This window comes from Erpetoichthys calabaricus, chromosome 12 (assembly GCF_900747795.2).
Source record: "Erpetoichthys calabaricus chromosome 12, fErpCal1.3, whole genome shotgun sequence".
NCBI classification, from domain to species: Eukaryota; Metazoa; Chordata; class Cladistia; order Polypteriformes; family Polypteridae; genus Erpetoichthys; species Erpetoichthys calabaricus.
In genome coordinates this window covers 142,307,860-142,325,593 of record NC_041405.2, presented here as the reverse complement: position 1 = coordinate 142,325,593, position 17,734 = coordinate 142,307,860, and the positions used below count along the sequence as shown (strand labels likewise).

The following is a 17,734-nucleotide window of genomic DNA, read 5'->3' as shown; positions in this document are numbered from 1 at the left end:
GAAATGGTAATACATGAAGGCAACTATCTTTTAGACACTGGTCAGATTTTCTTTGCACATGATGATGTTTTAACAACAGTTGGCTTTCTGGCAACCACAGGGAACTGGCCTACAGATCAGGAATATCTCAGCAAGGCTTCAACTCCATCATGTTTGCTGTGCTGGAAGCCACAAATGACTGACGAGGTATTACATTGTTTACATAGGGTCTGGTTACACATGCCAACATAAAAAGGAAATATGGGACAGTGTCCGGTTTTCCTAACGTAATCAAGGCAAATACTGCATTCACAATGCAATAAGAGCAACTAGCGAGAATGACTCTGCTTTTGTTAACCATAAGCAGTTACAGCCCATTAACACACAATTCTTGCCAAGATAAAGCTGGCAAACATTGTAGCTCGGTGGCCTGGGTCAATTCATGATTCATGTATTTTGAGGCTAAGTACCATTGATCAATTGGTCTGCTGCTGGTGCTGAACATGACGGCTGGCTCTTTGATAAAGTAGCTGCCAAAACACTTAGTGTTTCATATGGCCTATACTATTCATTGTAACAGTAATCATGTCATTACATGTGCCAGGCGCTGGCGCCTTATACCTTTCTCAAACCCAAAGTACAGTGGAGTGGTGCTTCAATAAAGTGCAGAGTGCAAAATGAATCAGGTGGCAGGCTGCTCTACCAGCCAAAGAAGGTCTGCAGCATTGTGATCACATGTGTACAAGGTTCATTGGCATAGTTCATATTTGTTTATTTCAGGGTGGTAACTGGGCGGGATTCGAGGTGCATTCATGTACACACATGAAAGAGCCACCATAGTATTGTGCGGACCATTGTAAAACGATGGACCATTATACACTGGTCTTGTGGTTGCTGTGTCGTTAAGGGTAAAAAAAAAAAATATAGTTAAATGGCGAGCTCACCAACTTCTCTACACGGAACGGAAGAACAACACTGGCCAGTGGTATGCTGACAGGCAACTTGCTGGGATGCACAGTGCTCAGTGGAATGCTGATGGGAAGGCTTGTGATGGCATCTGGATTTCCAGGAACACTCTTCTCTTTATAGCTCTGTTGTGCATAGGAACACAGGCAACATAAGAGAAATGACGTTTATTTTAAATTGTCAGAGCTTTTTGTTCCTTCTGGAGGATCCAGTTCTGTTCATCATATATTTCCACTGTACCTTTTCAGCAGCTTTCATAGCTTCACCTTGCTGGAGCCCAGGGGAAGATGGAGATGAACCCTGTCTAATTCCCAGACTAGGTGTAGATAAAATTCCATCCTTCACAATTTCATTCCTGTTGGCAGGAAACAAGCAAATGTTATTTTACATGGCACCTTCGTACAGCAAAAGAGCAGCCCACTTTAACAGCTTGTAATAATAATAAAAGTCCTAAAATGAGATGTATCAGGGTCAAATATGTGGAAAGGAGCCCAATCTCAAATCTTCTCTTTAGGCCTTATTGACAAGTATAATCATTGGGTAGAGGAATAAAAATACAAATGTAAAAAGTGACTGTTGCACTGAATTCCAACAAAATTTACATTTAGAAATACAAAGGGTAGGAAGCCTTGCCAGAAGACCTACAAACCGCCTTTACAAATGCCACTGATCACTTAACCTACTTGGAGTTAACTCCAAGTGTGAGTCAGGCTCGGAATTCTATGTCATTAAGGTAAAGCCATAGTGAGACTCAGGGTGATGTGTAGAAATCCAATTTGTAGCGTTAACCTCAACTAACTCTCGGGACAGTATTCTGCTGCCATCTAGTGAAGGAAATAACATTATGCTGTAAAAAATTAGGAATATTTCTATGTGTTCTGCTACTTTATGGTAACTCCTCAATATTTATGATTGGGGTGGACCCTTCAAACAAAAACACAATGGAAATCGAAAAGCCATAAAGCCAGTTTTAGAAAGTAATGAAATCTTAATTGTTGGAAAAATGGAAATAATGAGAGTATTAGAAATAAACTTGGTCCCCTATAGCATTAAAAGTCAAGGCAGATGTAAATAACATATGTAAGATTCTGAATTAAACTTTAAATCACACATTAATCATATAACTAGGACTGCAGTTTTCCATTTAAGGATCACTGTAAAAGTTAAACCTCTTACAACATATCAAGATATGAGAAACTAATTCACACTTTTGTTTTTAGTCGACTATACTACCGTAATGTACTGCTAACTGGGTAATCTAAGAGAGATATCAACCGGCTGCAGATAGTTCAGGATGCAAAAACAAGAATCTTAACCAGAAAAAGGAAATCTGAGCATATCTCACCAGTTTTGAGTTTGTTACATGTCCTTCAGTAATGACTTTAAAATATTAATTTTAAATAAAGTCTTAAATAATCTTGCTTGATCATATATTTTGGAATGCCTATTTCCCTATATTCCCAGTCACAACCCTAGATCTTCTAATAACTGTCTGCTTATCATTTCAAGAACTAATCATAAAAGAAGTGGTAAGGCAGCCTTTTGCTGTAACGCCCCAAATATCTGAAATACATTACCAACTGAGATATCGCCCTGGATTATTTTAAAAAATGCCTCAAAACCCCACTGTTTATTTCATTTTTTCATAACCGCTGTATATTTTAGTACAGCAGTGGACATTAGACACACCTTTCCTACTGTATTTATTTATGTTGACCTTTTTGGTATTGACATACTTCTGTTACACATAATATTTTTTTCTTGTTGAAAAATTATTTTTGGCTTATTTTTTTCAGAGATAAACATAGCACTAAGGAGGTTAAAACTAGACTTTTACTCTTAGCCAAACATAATCTAACAGACACTCTTATTACTAAGATGTTTTGCACTGAAGATGGCAAAGGGTTGAACATTCATGGCTAGTTTTCCCCTCTCTGTACAGCCAAACCACACCCACTCAAATTTCTGTATTTTATATACCATGTTTTCTATAGTGAACCACATCCCAACACACATTATAAACAGAGATACATTATAAATATACAATTATAAATATTTGTCTTACAGTTGGGGTACGGGAGGGTTATGTGACTTTCTCAGGTTCACACAGCAAATCACAAGAAGCTTCCGAATTGCCAAGTTTACACTTTGAAGTGCAGTTCTACATCACACTGCAACAACAGTTTGCTTGTCTCTTTCTAATGATCTGTAGTTTTTGCCTTGCACTAACAGCTTTGGTCTTTGTTTTATCATTTGGCCAGAAAAAGACCCAAATAAGTAAAATAAAAGTAGGACCTTTCTTGTTAGTGGTCTGATTCTTGTAAGGTGTAAGATAACAACATAGATTTATGGTCTCTTCTCATTTATCAAAATTCCTATCAAGTTTGTTCAGTTAGATAATAGCTAAGATGCCCCAGAAGACATGGCATGTTGAAGGAAAGCAAGGAAAGTAGTAGAATGCCTTAGGTATGCAATGACCAACTTCCAAATCATATAATAGCTAAGAGTATCCAGCACCTGTTGCATGTTGTATGTGTTATGCATGTGCCTCATCCTCTTAGATTCTGAATAATTCTTTCAAATTTTAAATAATCAAGTAATTCTGCAACAAGCAGTGTGACATCAGGTGTTCCCTTTCAGATGCTGTCTGTTGGGCAGTCAGTCAGTATCTGCTATTTCTTAATCTTCCTTAACATATGTAGGCATCACCAACTATATCCCATTGGTCATAATACTTTAGATTATCCAGACCCTGAAGGGCAGGTATCACTTGATGTTCAGTTAGCTTTATATGTCATACCATTATGTAGTTAAAGCCACATATACTATATATAACTATATGTACTGGATTGCACAGGCAACAACGACCAACACAGGTCTTTATGAGGAGGCTTAGGTCCTTTATTGTGTTTAAAATGCTGCCTAGGTGTTCTACCTGTTGATAATTGCTAGGGTGCTATTCTATGCTGCAAACTGCCTGAACAAAGAGATCAGGAAGGACAGCAATATGAAGTCACAGTGGCAGAAAAAGGATAATGATGACATTACAAGCCTATCATCCGGTCCACAGTTCAAAGCCATGAACTCATTCTAACAGTTTATTAAATGACAAATCGAGCCTCTTTTTTGCCCACAGCCATCAAACTGTACAAAGCCTCCTTAATTCATGCACATTTCACCACAGCCAGGTATATTATACAGTGCTATGAAAAATATTTTCCACTTTCCAATATCCTTTAATTTTGTAAATTTGTCACTATGAATTGCTTTAGATCTTTATAGAAAATGAATATTAGATAAAGGGAATCACAGAAAATATATAGCATCATTTCTAAATTGCTACTTAATATATTTAAGTAATAAAGTTATTCACAAGCTGTGTTAGCATTGTGAAAATTTAATTACCCCCTTAGTTGACCGAAGTTAATTGAAAGTTAGACTAAGCTGACTGAATGTTGGCAACCCTGCTGAATCGAAACCTTACAAATAATGTAATCTACACAAGGATTCTACCAGAAATCTGTGTCTGTATCAAAAGAAATTCTAGAAGAGAGGAGGAAAAAAGGTTGTTGAAAGGGTTACAAAACCATTTGTAAGGCTCTGAGATACCAAAATTGTCACAAGGGCACAGTAATACATCATTCAAAAAGTCATACAGGATCCCACTAGAACATCCAAAGAAATGCAAGTCTCTGTAGCCTCAGTTAAGGTCAGAGGTCATGACTTCATGATAAGAAAGACAAAAGTCAAAATGCCATTTAAAAGATAGGAGCAAGGCAGAAACCTCTGTTATCCAAAAATACCATCAGTTCTCATTTCCTATTTGCAAAGAAACACCTAGGTGTTCCCTGAGGCTTTTGGAATAATGTTCAATGGACAGACGAGTCAAAAGTAGAACAGTTTTGACAACACTGGTCCCACTATGTCTGCTTTAAAGCTAATGAAGCATTTGATAGTATGAACATTATACCTTCAATAAAACAAAGGAGTTGAAATGTAATGGTGTGGGAATGCTTTGCTGCCTCAAGTCGTAGAAGACTTGCCATTACATTTCTTAAGGTCCTTTACATGACCAGAAGCTGAAGTGTAATTGGGTTATGCAGCAGGACAATGACCCAAAATGCAAAAGTAAGTCTACAATTGAATGGTTCACAAGAAACAAAGTAAAAAATTTCAAGTGGCCTAGTCAAAGTCTTTACTTGAACCCAATATAGATGGTGTGACAGGGCCTGACATGAGCAGTTCTCCAGTGACCCTGAACAAGTCACTTACCCTGCTTGTGATCGAACTAAGAAATACCTGGAAACAGCTGTAATGTGTACTAACTTGCCACATGAATAATAACAGTAATCATAACAATATGAATTTAGCCTTAAGCATTACAACTGAATGGTTCACAAGAAACAAAGTAAAAAATTTCAAGTGGCCTAGTCAAAGTCTTTACTTGAACCCAATATAGATGGTGTGACAGGGCCTGAAATGAGCAGTTCTCCAGTGTGTCTGGATTTAAGTAGTTCTGCAAAGAACAATGGGAAAGAAGCATATCAAATTGTAGGAAATGTTTATTTGGAATATTGCTGTTAAAGGTACTGCAACCACGTGTTGAAACTCTGTGGGCAATTACTTTTTCATATGGGTGATGATGATGAAGAATAATTTTGTTCCTTAAATGAATAAAGTAATTATTTAAAAACTGTATTGTGCATTCACTCAGGTTCCCTTTCTCCAATATTGCATTTTTTCTAAAGGTCTGAGGCCATTCATTGTGTAAATATATGCAAAAACAGGATATTAAGAAGGGGGTAAATACTTTTTCACAGCACTATGTATGTTTGGCACAGGGATAACATTTCCTCAAGAAGACTATAGATTAAACGTACACTGGGTATTTTTAGAGTATAGTTCAGGTCTTGGCACTTGTGAAACAGCGTGCACTTTGCTTTGATTATTTTGTGTAGTGTGTTGATATTTGAGCAAACAGGCAGTATGGTGCAGGGACTAAGGCAAACTAACATTTTAAATTTCAAGGTTGTCTGTCCTGTTGCAGCATCTGCCTTACTGTGACCCTGAACAAGTCACTTACCCTGCTTGTGATCGAACTAAGAAATACCTGGAAACAGCTGTAATGTGTCCTAACTTGCTACATGAATAATAACAGTAATCATAACAATATGAATTTAGCCTTAGGCATTAATAAAAGTTCAATCAAATATAGTGTTTTTCATATCTATTTACCTACCAAGAATTGAAATGAAGATAATTTGGAAGTAGTAAGTGGCCAAACTACTTTGAACATGTGGAACAAGAGGAGGAGCATGATTGAGCAAAGAGGTGTACAGAGGTGCAGAGGATAAAGCCATGAGAGAGACTCAAAGCAGTGCTGGAAATTGCACTAGCTGACATGAAAACAATCTCACCCACAGAGATGCCCAAATTCACAAAATGTAGAAGACAGAGAAACTGGGGGTCAACTGGTAATTCAGACATCTGTTAAACAAGAAATTTTTGTTAAGTCATTTTCTGCTGCCTCACCTCTGCAATGAGAGCATGGAGCCCTTTAGTGCACCACCGGGATCCTGGTTTAAGTGTCTCCGTAACGCAATTTTTGCAGGAGAAAGGCGAGTGTAATCAGGCAGAGTGTGACTCGGTAGGCGCTGTCTAGCACCAGGGGTTGGAGGAACAATATCGTCATGTGAGGAAGCCAGGAAGTGGGACAGTAGTTCAGGTTTCACCCCTCTATCAAAGCAAGATGAAGCACTTCCATTCATAGTTAATTCTGGGCTCAGACAGTTCACAGCAGGAATTGGCAATTCGGACGTTTTCATGTCCAAAGGGATGCGAGGCTCCAAGCTCGGAGGCCCCTTTCCCAGGTATGATGCAGACAGGCTATCCTCACATGGACTGTAAGACTTCAACTGAAGCAGCTCTTGCTGACGCTGGCTCTTCTCCAGCTCCACAATACTGATCTGAAAATGTCAAAAAGAGAATGCAGGTCAGAGTACACCGGGACCAATTAAAGAAAGAAACAGATCACCATGTTGGTCAAGTGTCCTACCTGAAGCTCCAAGCAGTGCCGCTGCTTCTCAGAGATTTGGCTCCTCAATGCCTGTTTTTCCTTATGCAGAGTTTCCAGTGACAGCGTGGACCATTTCAGTTGTAACTCCTCACATCGTTTCTTCATCTAGAGAGACCAAATAGATTCCACTTAATGTTTAAGCTGAGCAAAAACAAATCTTAATGTATGTGCCCAATATGGTACGCACCAGCTGTAAGCTTTGGTTTTTCAGCTCTATGGTGTCTCTTTCCAGCTGTTTAGTTTGCTCCTTCAACTGCCTGTTGTGTGCAGATATCTCCTTCTGAGCTTGAAGTAGGTCTTCATAGGTGAGTGCTTTAACTCCAAGCTGCAGAAAGACGGTTCCAATTACTAGGCCTATAGATTTATTTATGTACTGACTTATTCTAAAAGTTTCAGAGAAGGTATGCTGTCTCATGACAGCTATTAAATCTAAGCTATGAGATCACACAAACACAGTAACAACAAAAATGCTAAGGCCACTCTTACCTCTTCTAACTTTTGATGAAACAGTCCTTTGATCTTTGCTTTCTGACCTTGGCACTGGGCAAAAAGTTGTTCTGCCTTCCCAGTCAAGTCTTTGTTTCGTTCCTAAGGATTAGTTGAAGAAGATTTGAATTGCTTATCAAACCAACACAACATTCTATTCATATGGACATATCAGCACTAACATTTAGAAACCAGTCATTTTCCTGCTTCCAAACTGTCAGGACTTGGTCATTTCCTGCTTCTTTCATTTTACTCTTACCTTTTCCTGTTCCAGTGCCTCCTGGAGGCTAGTATTGTACTCTGTGCTTTTCATGTAGGCCATGAACTGAAGGTATTGTACCTTGAAAGAGTCTGAAAAGAAGTAACCAGCTTTAGGTCTTAATCCGGTATATAGCAACTTCAGTGACAACTTAGACCTGAACTGGTCTATCACATAAACATCCACTCAGTGAGAGTTCATAAAGTGGGACAATACTAAGGTACATTGTTCACTCTGGACACATCAAGTTTAAAAATGTGTGAAAGATAATACTCACCTAGAAGCTGCTGCAGTGCAGGTGGTGTTGGGCCCAGGAGCAGCTGTCCTGATAATGGCCGCTGCACTTTCAGAGGTAGTTGATAGAATGGGCTATGAGGTGCTTTGTGTGTGTCTAAAAGAAGATTGAAGTAAATTAATAAAATAAGTGGAATGCTGTATCCAGATGTTATATGTCCTAGAGTGATCTGAGCCAAACTCTGGACTTAATCACCTTTTAAATGGATGACTGTCAAAAGCCTGGAGAATGAAAAATGTTTATTCATTTTCATTCAAGAAGGCAACATGGCAGTCTGGACTGACAGTTTACTCTCTGCTTAGAAACTGCTGCAGCTTTACCCCAGACCCACTGAAGACTGTCAAGAGATATAATCCCTCCAGCACTTCCTTGATCTGCCCCATAATCTTCTCCAAATGGGTACAAGCCTGTTGCAAACCCTGGGGGAGGAACTTAGGGGGCATCCTAACTACATACTCAAACCAGCTGAACTGGCTCCTCATAAACCAAACAGTTACAAAATAAAACTAACAAAATGTTGACCAAAAATTAAAAAAAAGGATCTATCCACAAATTGTGATAGGCACTAACCCTGAGATGGCGCTGTCTGGGACACCGTTTTGGCATGCATTAGCTCCAACGCGGCCTGATTCTTCTTAGCCTTACGCTCTGCTGCAGAAGCGCTAGCCTTTTTGGGTCGTCCACGCTTCCTTCCTCCCATCTTCCGGCTCTTGATGAGACGGGTTTTACGTGGTGGCTTGGCCGGTGAAGCTTTCTTAACTGTAGCTACTGAACCAGACTTCTCCTCTTCACCAGCTGAATCCTGCTAAGGACGATATTACATAAGATAATATAACAGAGTACAGTTTGAGCAGCAGGTCTACCAATTATATTCTGCAATAAAACAATGAATGTTAAGCCTCAATAGCTTAAACACACTGCAATCTCTAATATTAGTAGATAGACCATTTCAGAATTATGGCACCCTATGGTTCAAAAGTGTGCTGACAATGCAATAGAACAATCCAAAATTACATACAGTGAATCTGGAAAGTATTCACAGCGCATCATTTTTTCCACATTTTGTTATGTTACAGCCTTATTCCAAAATGGATTAAATTCATTTTTTTCCTCAGAATTCTACACACAACACCCCATAATGACAACGTGAAAAAAGTTTACTTGAGGTTTTTGCAAATTTATTAAAAATAAAAAAAAAACTGAGAAAGCAAATGTACATAAGTATTCACAGCCTTTGCTCAATACTTTGTCGATGCACCTTTGGCAGCAATTTTACAGCCTCAAGTCTTTTTGAATATGATGCCACAAGCTTGGCACACCTATCCTTGGCCAGTTTCGCCCATTCCTCTTTGCAGCACCTCTCAAGCTCCATCAGGCTGGATGGGAAGCATCGGTGCACAGCCATTTTAAGATCTCTCCAGAGATGTTCAATCGGATTCAAGTCTGGGCTCTGGCTGGGCCACTCAAGGACATTCACAGAGTTGTCCTGAAGCCACTCCTTTGATATCTTGGCTGTGTGCTTAGGGTCGTTGTCCTGCTGAAAGATGAACCGTCGCCCCAGTCAAAAAGATTCATAAGTTACAGCATCAAGATTGAGCCAAGAAATACTGGAACACTGATTCTTCAAAGGTTTTATGGACAGATGAAATGAGGTTGACTTTTGATGGACCTGACAATTGGGCCTTTGACTGGACCACTACTGGACACAGGGCACCTGTTCAAGTAAGAAGGTAACAAGGTAGGGGAAGAGTACTGGTGGGGCCTGCTATCATTAAGGATGAGCTATACCGTTCATGTTGAAGATTGACTGAAAAATCAATTCCCAAACCTCCTGACAGTTTCTGGAAGATACATTCCTCAGTAGCATTCAAGAAGGCAATGATCTTTATGCTGAAAAATGCTCCACCGCATGCATCGAAGTATTCCACTGCTTGGCTAGCCAGTAAAGGCCTCCAAGATGACGAATAATGAACTGGCCCCTTCTTAACCTGACATAAGTCCTATTGGGAACTTGTAGGCTCTTCTCAAATGTAAGATTTGCAGTGATTGAAGACAATACACCTCTTTGAACAGCATTTGGGATGCTGTGGTTGCCACTTCTGCAAAAGTTAATTGTGAACAGATCAAGAAACTAACAGGCTCTATGGTAGGGAAGCTGATGGTAGTTACTGAAAAGAATGGTGGCTATAGTCGTCACTTAACATTTGTGAAAGACCAACAATGTTATTTGTTATATGTCATTTTATGTTACTAATTTCTTACACGTACTGCAAAACTCGATAGTAAACAAGTGAGTCAAGGAAAAAATTATTTTTAGTTTAGTTTCCTAATAACTGTGCACCCTAATTTGAGTAATAACTGGACATACTTACATTTGACCTGAGAAAGATAAAACTCACTTTTCCTTTGTTAAAAATTCAGGTTTAATGTAAAATGAAATTTTGGATTGACTTAGAGCATTGTCTTTGTTCAACAATAAAATCAATTCTGGGGAACACCATTTGTCAAATAATTGCACACGCAGTGTAAAAAGTTTACTTTTAAAAATTAATTTGTGGACCAAATTTCTTGCAAGGCATATTGACAAGAAAATTGTTTTGTCTCTGTAAATATAAATATGTATTGTCTTAAGGATAATACAGCAATAAATGCTGTATAACAGTTAGTGGACTCTACTATCCTGAGTTTACATAATAAACACATCTAAAATTATCTTCAGTAGCATTTGTTCTTACAGTATAATATTTAAATTCAAAATTATTTAATTGGTGTGATCTTTTTAATCACAGCATTTCTCAGGTACAAAGGAAAAGACATCAGATGCTTACCTTGGGATCATGCACTTTGGTTGGAGTTGTTGTGCTGCTTTTATTTTCTTTTGCTTCTTTCTGCTGTCGCCGCCTAGCAGCCTCTTGCTCATCCTGTGACAATTTATATATATTGTTTTAGTAAATTAATTATTATAACAATCTACTCCTAATGAAGGGTTGTACCCCACGTTTTCACTAATCAGCAAGTGTTCCCCCACAACCAATCCAACCGAATAGAAAACAACTTTTCCCTGCCCCACTATAGTGACAAGTTAGACTAACTAATGTATTTTTTTTTAATGTACATTCTGTTAACCAAAAACCCAAATCCAGATTAACTAAAGCCACAATTATTGTTTTTAAACTACCAGAGGGCTGGGAAGTCTCAGGTGAAGCTCACAGCTGGGCTAGAGATGTGTCAAGGCATTTTCAGGCTGGTCTAAAGAAACTAATTCCTTATGAAAAAAAAATCAGTCAAATGCTCCCAGTGGTATGTTGAAGGTGCAGTGCGAGGTAATTAATAGTCAGATAATGATTCCTGACCCCTACCAAATATAAGTTAATTAAAACAATGAACTTTTATTTTCTTTAAAAATAAGGTTTTTAAAAAATCTAGGTTTTGCTTAACACCCCCCCCCCCCCAACAAGTCCAGATAGTGTCAACAGCTCAAAAGTCGAAGATGACAAGAATATCTACCACTCTGTTTGCTGTCAGCACAAAAATATGACAGCAGATGAATATTGTGCTAATAAATTTTACTCACCCTGAGTTTTGGATTTCTGAGACTGGAAAAATAATTTTCAAGCTACAGAGTCAAAAGAAAAAGAAAACAGATGAATGACATCTTTGCCTCCTTAGACATTCATATTATTATCCATATCTTTTGACGCTTCACAGGACTCATCCAGATTTTATCGTTATGTTCCCCAAATGTATTATCATACGCATCAAGGCCACAGTGGATACTGGCAGTCAAATGCAAATGGTCTAAGAGTAGCTCTCATAGACCACACCTAAGCCTGTGAAGTGTGCATGTCTTAAGCCTATCACATATTATACGATTTCTATGCAGAGGGGATGTCAAACTTGACAATTACAGTTGCGGACTTCGTCATCTGATGATGTCCGATTACAGGTCAAAAAAAAATAAGTTACACAACTTTGTGACTACTTTCCAGCGCAGTTTCAAAATTTAAAAATATTGCAAGCTCACTCCTTTTTCTTGTAGCCAATAACACGCTGCTTGACAAAGCCACTGCCATATGAATGCTTTTCAAGTAAAGCAAGTTCAGCTGCAATCTTGTACTTTTTTTCGATTCTGTTGTGGTAAGTAAAAAACGAGAAATTGGACAGATGAGCTTCTCTTATTTATGCAAGGTCAGAAACACTTGTGTTTCTTATTCTTCATAGCTACATTATATGCATCGTGACTCTGGGTAAACTGTCATCAGTTCTCAACTTTTGCACACACAGAGCTCACCTCTAAAAACTTGAAACATAATAAGACAAAAATCAAACCTATTTCACTCTGTTGAAACAAAGCACAGACTGCTTGGACCAAGGCGCTCTTCATGTCAGATTATACGACTGATGGTCAAGGGAGTGTGTTGTGACTGCTTCAAACTCACTAACATTTATGTAAATGAAGTCTATACTTAAAAATTACTAGAAAAGCCATGTAATGGGACAGAGTCTTTATGTGAGAGAATGGCAGCAATGCCTCTTTTTCCCCCTCTGAGAATTTAAGAAAATTGCAAAACTGGCTGTGTTTAAATGCCTCCTTCATTTCTCAAAAGTTATAGAGCAAGTGACTGAATAAGCAATAATGGGTAAGTGGAAACTTGGCACAAGAGGCCCAGTGACAATATTTTCACTATATATTAGCAATATTACACTCATGAGTTCCGCATAACATTCTGAAACCCGCTTAAACCAATTCAGTACTACTGAGCATATCCCGCTTATCATGTTTAGGGTCACAGGACCTGGGACCTATCCAGGTAGCCTTACCTCTGGGACAGGCTACTCTTATGCTTCAGTGGTTAGAAATTGTCATTCTCAATCCCATGGTTCGTATTAACTTTACAGTCATGAAAAAGTTTTCAGGAATTGCGGCGGAACAGGTAAAGTGCTGAATCATTAACTAATAAGCAAATGTTCCCTGCCTCACAGCTGCTTCATTCCCCCACCTAAATTAAAAAGATGCAACAGCGTAATAATTTCAAAACATAAGCAAAATAAAGTCTTTCCTCTATTGGTGCACTTTAAAACATAATCCAGTATCTGGGTCTCAAGCTGCATGTGTGAAGCTCTTGTTTCTGAAGGACTACTTACTATGGTCCGGTCTATTGTATGTAAATAGTAAGAAACAGGCTTTCCAGTCCAGGATACAGAGCCCCTCAGAGGAGACAACTCCACAACCCTCATTATTGTGCCAATATCTGGGAAAAACAGAGTAACAATACTAATAATAATGCTACTAATACAGATACTACTATTACTACTACTACTAATAATAATAATAATAAAAAAGATCATTCAAACATTCCATGAAGACTATGAACACTGTAAAAGTATCTTAAGGGAAACACAGAGTACCTACCGCTCAGATTGCGACTGTTGATTCTGAAGTTTAGAGGGGCAAAAGGTTTTGAGGATACAATTTTACCACCTACAACAAAAATTACAGAAAATACATGTAAAGAGAATTATCAAACTTCAAAATTTTTGTAAATGTCACAAAGTATTTTAAGTGCAACTTACCTTCTTTCATATTTGCAAATCTCTCCTTCAGCTGGTGATCTACTTCGGGACCAAAGGCAAAATTATTCACAAAAATCACACTGCAAAAGAAGTCTGCTGATTAGTGGTTTTCTCACCCAAGACCCTGAAGTAGGGAAGGAGCGCCACAGCATCACAAAAAGTGTGATGTGCAGATCTCTACCATACCAACATGAAACATCATATCCAAAGTGTTGGTCACTTGACTCGCCATCACTTTTGATTCATCACCCGTCTGAAGAGACCCATTCCCAACAGCCATACTTGGCCTTCACAGAATGAAAAATTAAAAAAAAATCTTCCAGCTCGCTCCTTTGGGAAGCTGAAGCAGGTAAGAGCAAAACCACAGATCACTTCATAACATATAAAACAGTGACATTATCCATTCTCTCTTATGTATTTTACTTAAAAAAAAGAGAGAACATAATGGTGTGTGTTGGAGGATTAAAAAGATCAACAGGTTTAAAGACACTGACATATTACATTATTCAGAACAGTTACTAATGATAAACCTGTTGAGTGAAGTATAGCCATACATCTGAAGCACATCTCAGAGAAAACACTGTAGAGTCTACAGAGTGGTACAAAAATAAACAAAATTAGTGGCAAAAAATTAGTACAATGTGGAAATGGAGAGATAGGAGTGGCGGTGGAGGACATATAAGACATAGCTGGGACATACTGCAATTAAAAGGCTTTTCTTTTTTTCTTATAAAATAAAGTATGTGTTTTTCAGTGAAGACTTTGCCACATTCAAATTTTGAACTTGCTTTTGGAAACCTTGCAGTGGACAACATTATCATTAATGTTCAAGATATACAGTACAAGTCAAGAGTTTTAACACACCTAGAATTTTTCATATTCTTGATAGAAATTGGTAACTTTTCATTAAATGGATTTTAAAATACGGCCAAGGCAATACTAGGGTTTCTAATGGTTACTACTGCTTGAAATCACTGATTTTGTCATTTTTAATTCACATATGTCTGAAAGCCCCATTTTCAGCAGCCATTCTTTCAGTGTCCTAATGGTAAACTCCCTTAGCTTATCCTTAATTACTTATTTTAAATGCTAACTAGTTGTTAGAGAACCTTGGTAAATGCATTAGCACCTCTGAAACCTGCCATTCTGTTCACTTGGGTTGCAATGTACTGGTGTTCTTAAAGCTCGGTTTTGGATTCAAAAACAACCAAAATGAAACAGCTTTCTCAAGAAATATGTCAGTCTGTTGTTTTTTTACTTTTTTGCTGAATGAAAATTACTACATATGGCAGAACTAATGACTGCATACAAAAGTGTCTTTTACTTTTAGATCAATACTCATACTGTGAACAGAGCAAACTGGAACTAACCAGGCTAGAAAAACAGGGGAATTCTGAGATGGACAACTGTATGGGAGGATAAGGACATCAGTGTGTAGTATGAGAAAAAAATACATGACTAAGGATAAGCTAAGAGGGTTTACCATTAGGACACTGAAGGAATGGCTGCTGAAAAAGGTGTTTTGCAGTCATACATGAATAATAAATTACAAATCAGTCATTTCAAGCAGTAAGCCACTGGGAACAATAATACTGTCTTAGCTGTGTTTTTAAATCTATTTAAGGGTATCATAATTTAAAAAAATTATTAATTTCTACCAAAAACATTGACATCTCTGGGTATGTCCAGACTTTTGACTGGTACTAAGCAGTCAATTATTTTGTGGTGGTAGTCTACCAATAAAATATTACAATCGGTTTAAAGAATTGTTCAGCTAACCTACATTCTTGTCATTATTGCTTATTTAGAATGATATACGGAAAAAAACAAAAACCTCAACCTGTTATTCTAGAAGAATAACCTCATAATAAAAGTCTCCATGAAACTAAGTAATTAAATTTGATCATATTGCACAAAACAAAAAGTACTTGCCAGTCACAATATAGGTACACGGCCACCTAAATTAAGGGCATTAAATCCCCTTAGCTGCAGATGTTAAAGATCTGTTCAAAAGACAACTATTTCTAGGAGATTTTGACCTTAAAGTGATGGCATTTCTGGTTTTCTACCAGAAAAAAGTCTAATCCACATGTTCTATAATTGGTTGCTTCAAAAGATTAACTGATTAACAAAATGGGAGTGTATAATGGATGTCTAGTCACTAAAGTGTACCATGTAAAATGAAAAGGGCCACAAAAGGCCCACATATATAGAGAAGCGTGAATTACTCCATGCAGAAGGGTTTGCCACCAAGGAAAAGGCCAGGGCTCAATGAGCCCCAAAATGAGAAATAGATAAGTGAAATGCCCCTTGAGCAGGAGGTTGCCAGGCAGATAAAGGTGTCATGTTTACACTACCAGTCCCAACAATGCCAGGGTTTTGACCCCCCATAACACAAAAGGGAAGATTCACCAGTATGTGGCAGAAATGGCTGACCCTCGGTCAAGGCTGACAAAGAACCCTCAGAGGGTTAGCAGGGGTCAGAATACCTCCTGAACAATAAGGGGTGCCAGAATCAGAGAAATGCACTCATGTTGACCTTTAAAGTCTTAGAACTGTCAAGAGACCGGTTATTTCCCTCTCTTCCAAGAGGTAAAGCACATATTTGTGAAGAAGTAGTATGCTCTCTAAGAGACTTAGCCCTTTAAGAGATATAGATGGTTCAGTAGTGCAATAATTGTGGGAGGTTCTACAGGACACCCAGGTTGGCTGGTTGTGAAACTTTATAGACCTGATCCTGGATATAATTCCAGACTTGGCTGGTAGTTCTCCCAGGATAGTGTTTAAAGATTCCTCATGGAAAGTCATTCTGAGTCTTGTGTGAGGGGTGAGTTTGAGCAACATTTGAATAACAGTTGAGACTGTCAAGACTAAAAAAGGCTGATGGCAATGCTTTGTTGTACTTAAAAAGGTGACAAGTGGATGAGCCACTCTACCTGGTAAACCATGAGTTAAACCTGTTAGCAGATCCAAAAGGATGTCAGCTTTGTTGGTTTACTTTCTGTTTATTTTAGACCTTTTCTCTCCTTGCAATTGTTCCTTCCCTGTGTTTTTTTCATCTTATCCTTATTCTAGGGGTTGAGGATCACTAAGACAGCACCCTTCTTGTTACAGCTTTTACTTTGGCCATAAGTTACTTCTCCAGTGATAGCAATGCTAAGAATCGTTTCAACCTGTATGGTTGAATGGTGTGGGAGGGGGTGTATTGCATGACCAGCTATTTGTCCATCATGTCTGCATAAATATTGCTTTTAAAAGAATGGCACTAATCTCCACCCCAAAAAAAATTGATGTCAGCTAAATTAGACTGGTACCTCACATTTCAGACAGATATTTATATATTCAGAGATGTTTCTATGTGTGTATTGTTTGAAGATACAGTTCAAGGGGTAAAAATCAAGCTCTTTTTAAAAAGCACTGATTCATAAAAGTAACTCTTCTCTTGATACTATGTTGATTCAGTTAAATACTGAAAATAATTTGGGATATAACAACATGTTAGTCCAGTGGTTAGCATTGCTGCTTTACGGTGTAGTGCCCTGTGTTCAACCTGCATAGTCAGGTGATGTCTGAGTAGTGTTTGCACATTCTCCTTGTCTCCCATTAGTTCTCCTCTGGATGCTTCAGTTTTTCTTAAACAAACCTGTGTGTCTTTGGGGATGTATAACTGGCACTCTAAACTTGGCCTGTGTAAATGTCAGTGCTTAATTAGCCTGATTAGTACACTCCCAGTCTTGTTTTCTGCCTTTCATCTGATGCTACTGAGAGGACTCATGTCACCAGCAGCCCTGAATGGGCAGAAAAGTGCTTGATGACACTTTTACAGTGACCTGTGGCATTTAAACAGTTTTAAAATCTAAACAACAACTAGGAAATGCAAACATAATTAGGTAATGTAATGCTGTAATTATTTTACAGGCTACCTCAACATAAGGAAAATAGATGTGTTTTGCACAAGAAACAATAATGTAAAGAAAAAAAGCCCAAAACATTTCACAATGCCCCCTAAAGCTTGTAGAATATCCCTACCTTGTATTTGCGATTCTCTCTTTCCACTCCTCAGATAAGAAGTCACCTCTTTCCAACTAAAATGAGAGAG

The 17,734-nt window shown here is 38.1% G+C and overlaps 1 protein-coding gene across 3 annotated transcripts in view; it reads right to left on the bottom strand.

The window, feature by feature from the left end:
* The window catches only part of dot1l (DOT1-like histone H3K79 methyltransferase), a 127,628-nt gene that overhangs the window by 35,940 nt on the left and 73,954 nt on the right, over positions 1 to 17,734 (bottom strand). For 2 of the 3 annotated variants that reach the window (XM_028816432.2, XM_028816435.2), the window contains exons 8-22: positions 17,665 to 17,720; positions 13,636 to 13,715; positions 13,475 to 13,543; positions 13,207 to 13,313; positions 11,636 to 11,677; positions 10,890 to 10,982; positions 8,632 to 8,866; positions 8,044 to 8,157; positions 7,767 to 7,858; positions 7,508 to 7,609; positions 7,209 to 7,346; positions 7,001 to 7,126; positions 6,478 to 6,911; positions 1,186 to 1,300; positions 924 to 1,070 (exon numbers count right to left, since the gene is read on the bottom strand). In XM_028816432.2, the coding sequence (XP_028672265.2) occupies positions 924 to 1,070; positions 1,186 to 1,300; positions 6,478 to 6,911; positions 7,001 to 7,126; positions 7,209 to 7,346; positions 7,508 to 7,609; positions 7,767 to 7,858; positions 8,044 to 8,157; positions 8,632 to 8,866; positions 10,890 to 10,982; positions 11,636 to 11,677; positions 13,207 to 13,313; positions 13,475 to 13,543; positions 13,636 to 13,715; positions 17,665 to 17,720 (1,950 nt within the window). The remainder of the gene's footprint in view (positions 1 to 923; positions 1,071 to 1,185; positions 1,301 to 6,477; positions 6,912 to 7,000; positions 7,127 to 7,208; positions 7,347 to 7,507; positions 7,610 to 7,766; positions 7,859 to 8,043; positions 8,158 to 8,631; positions 8,867 to 10,889; positions 10,983 to 11,635; positions 11,678 to 13,206; positions 13,314 to 13,474; positions 13,544 to 13,635; positions 13,716 to 17,664; positions 17,721 to 17,734) is intronic. The other variant, XM_028816433.2, reaches the window with a different exon arrangement.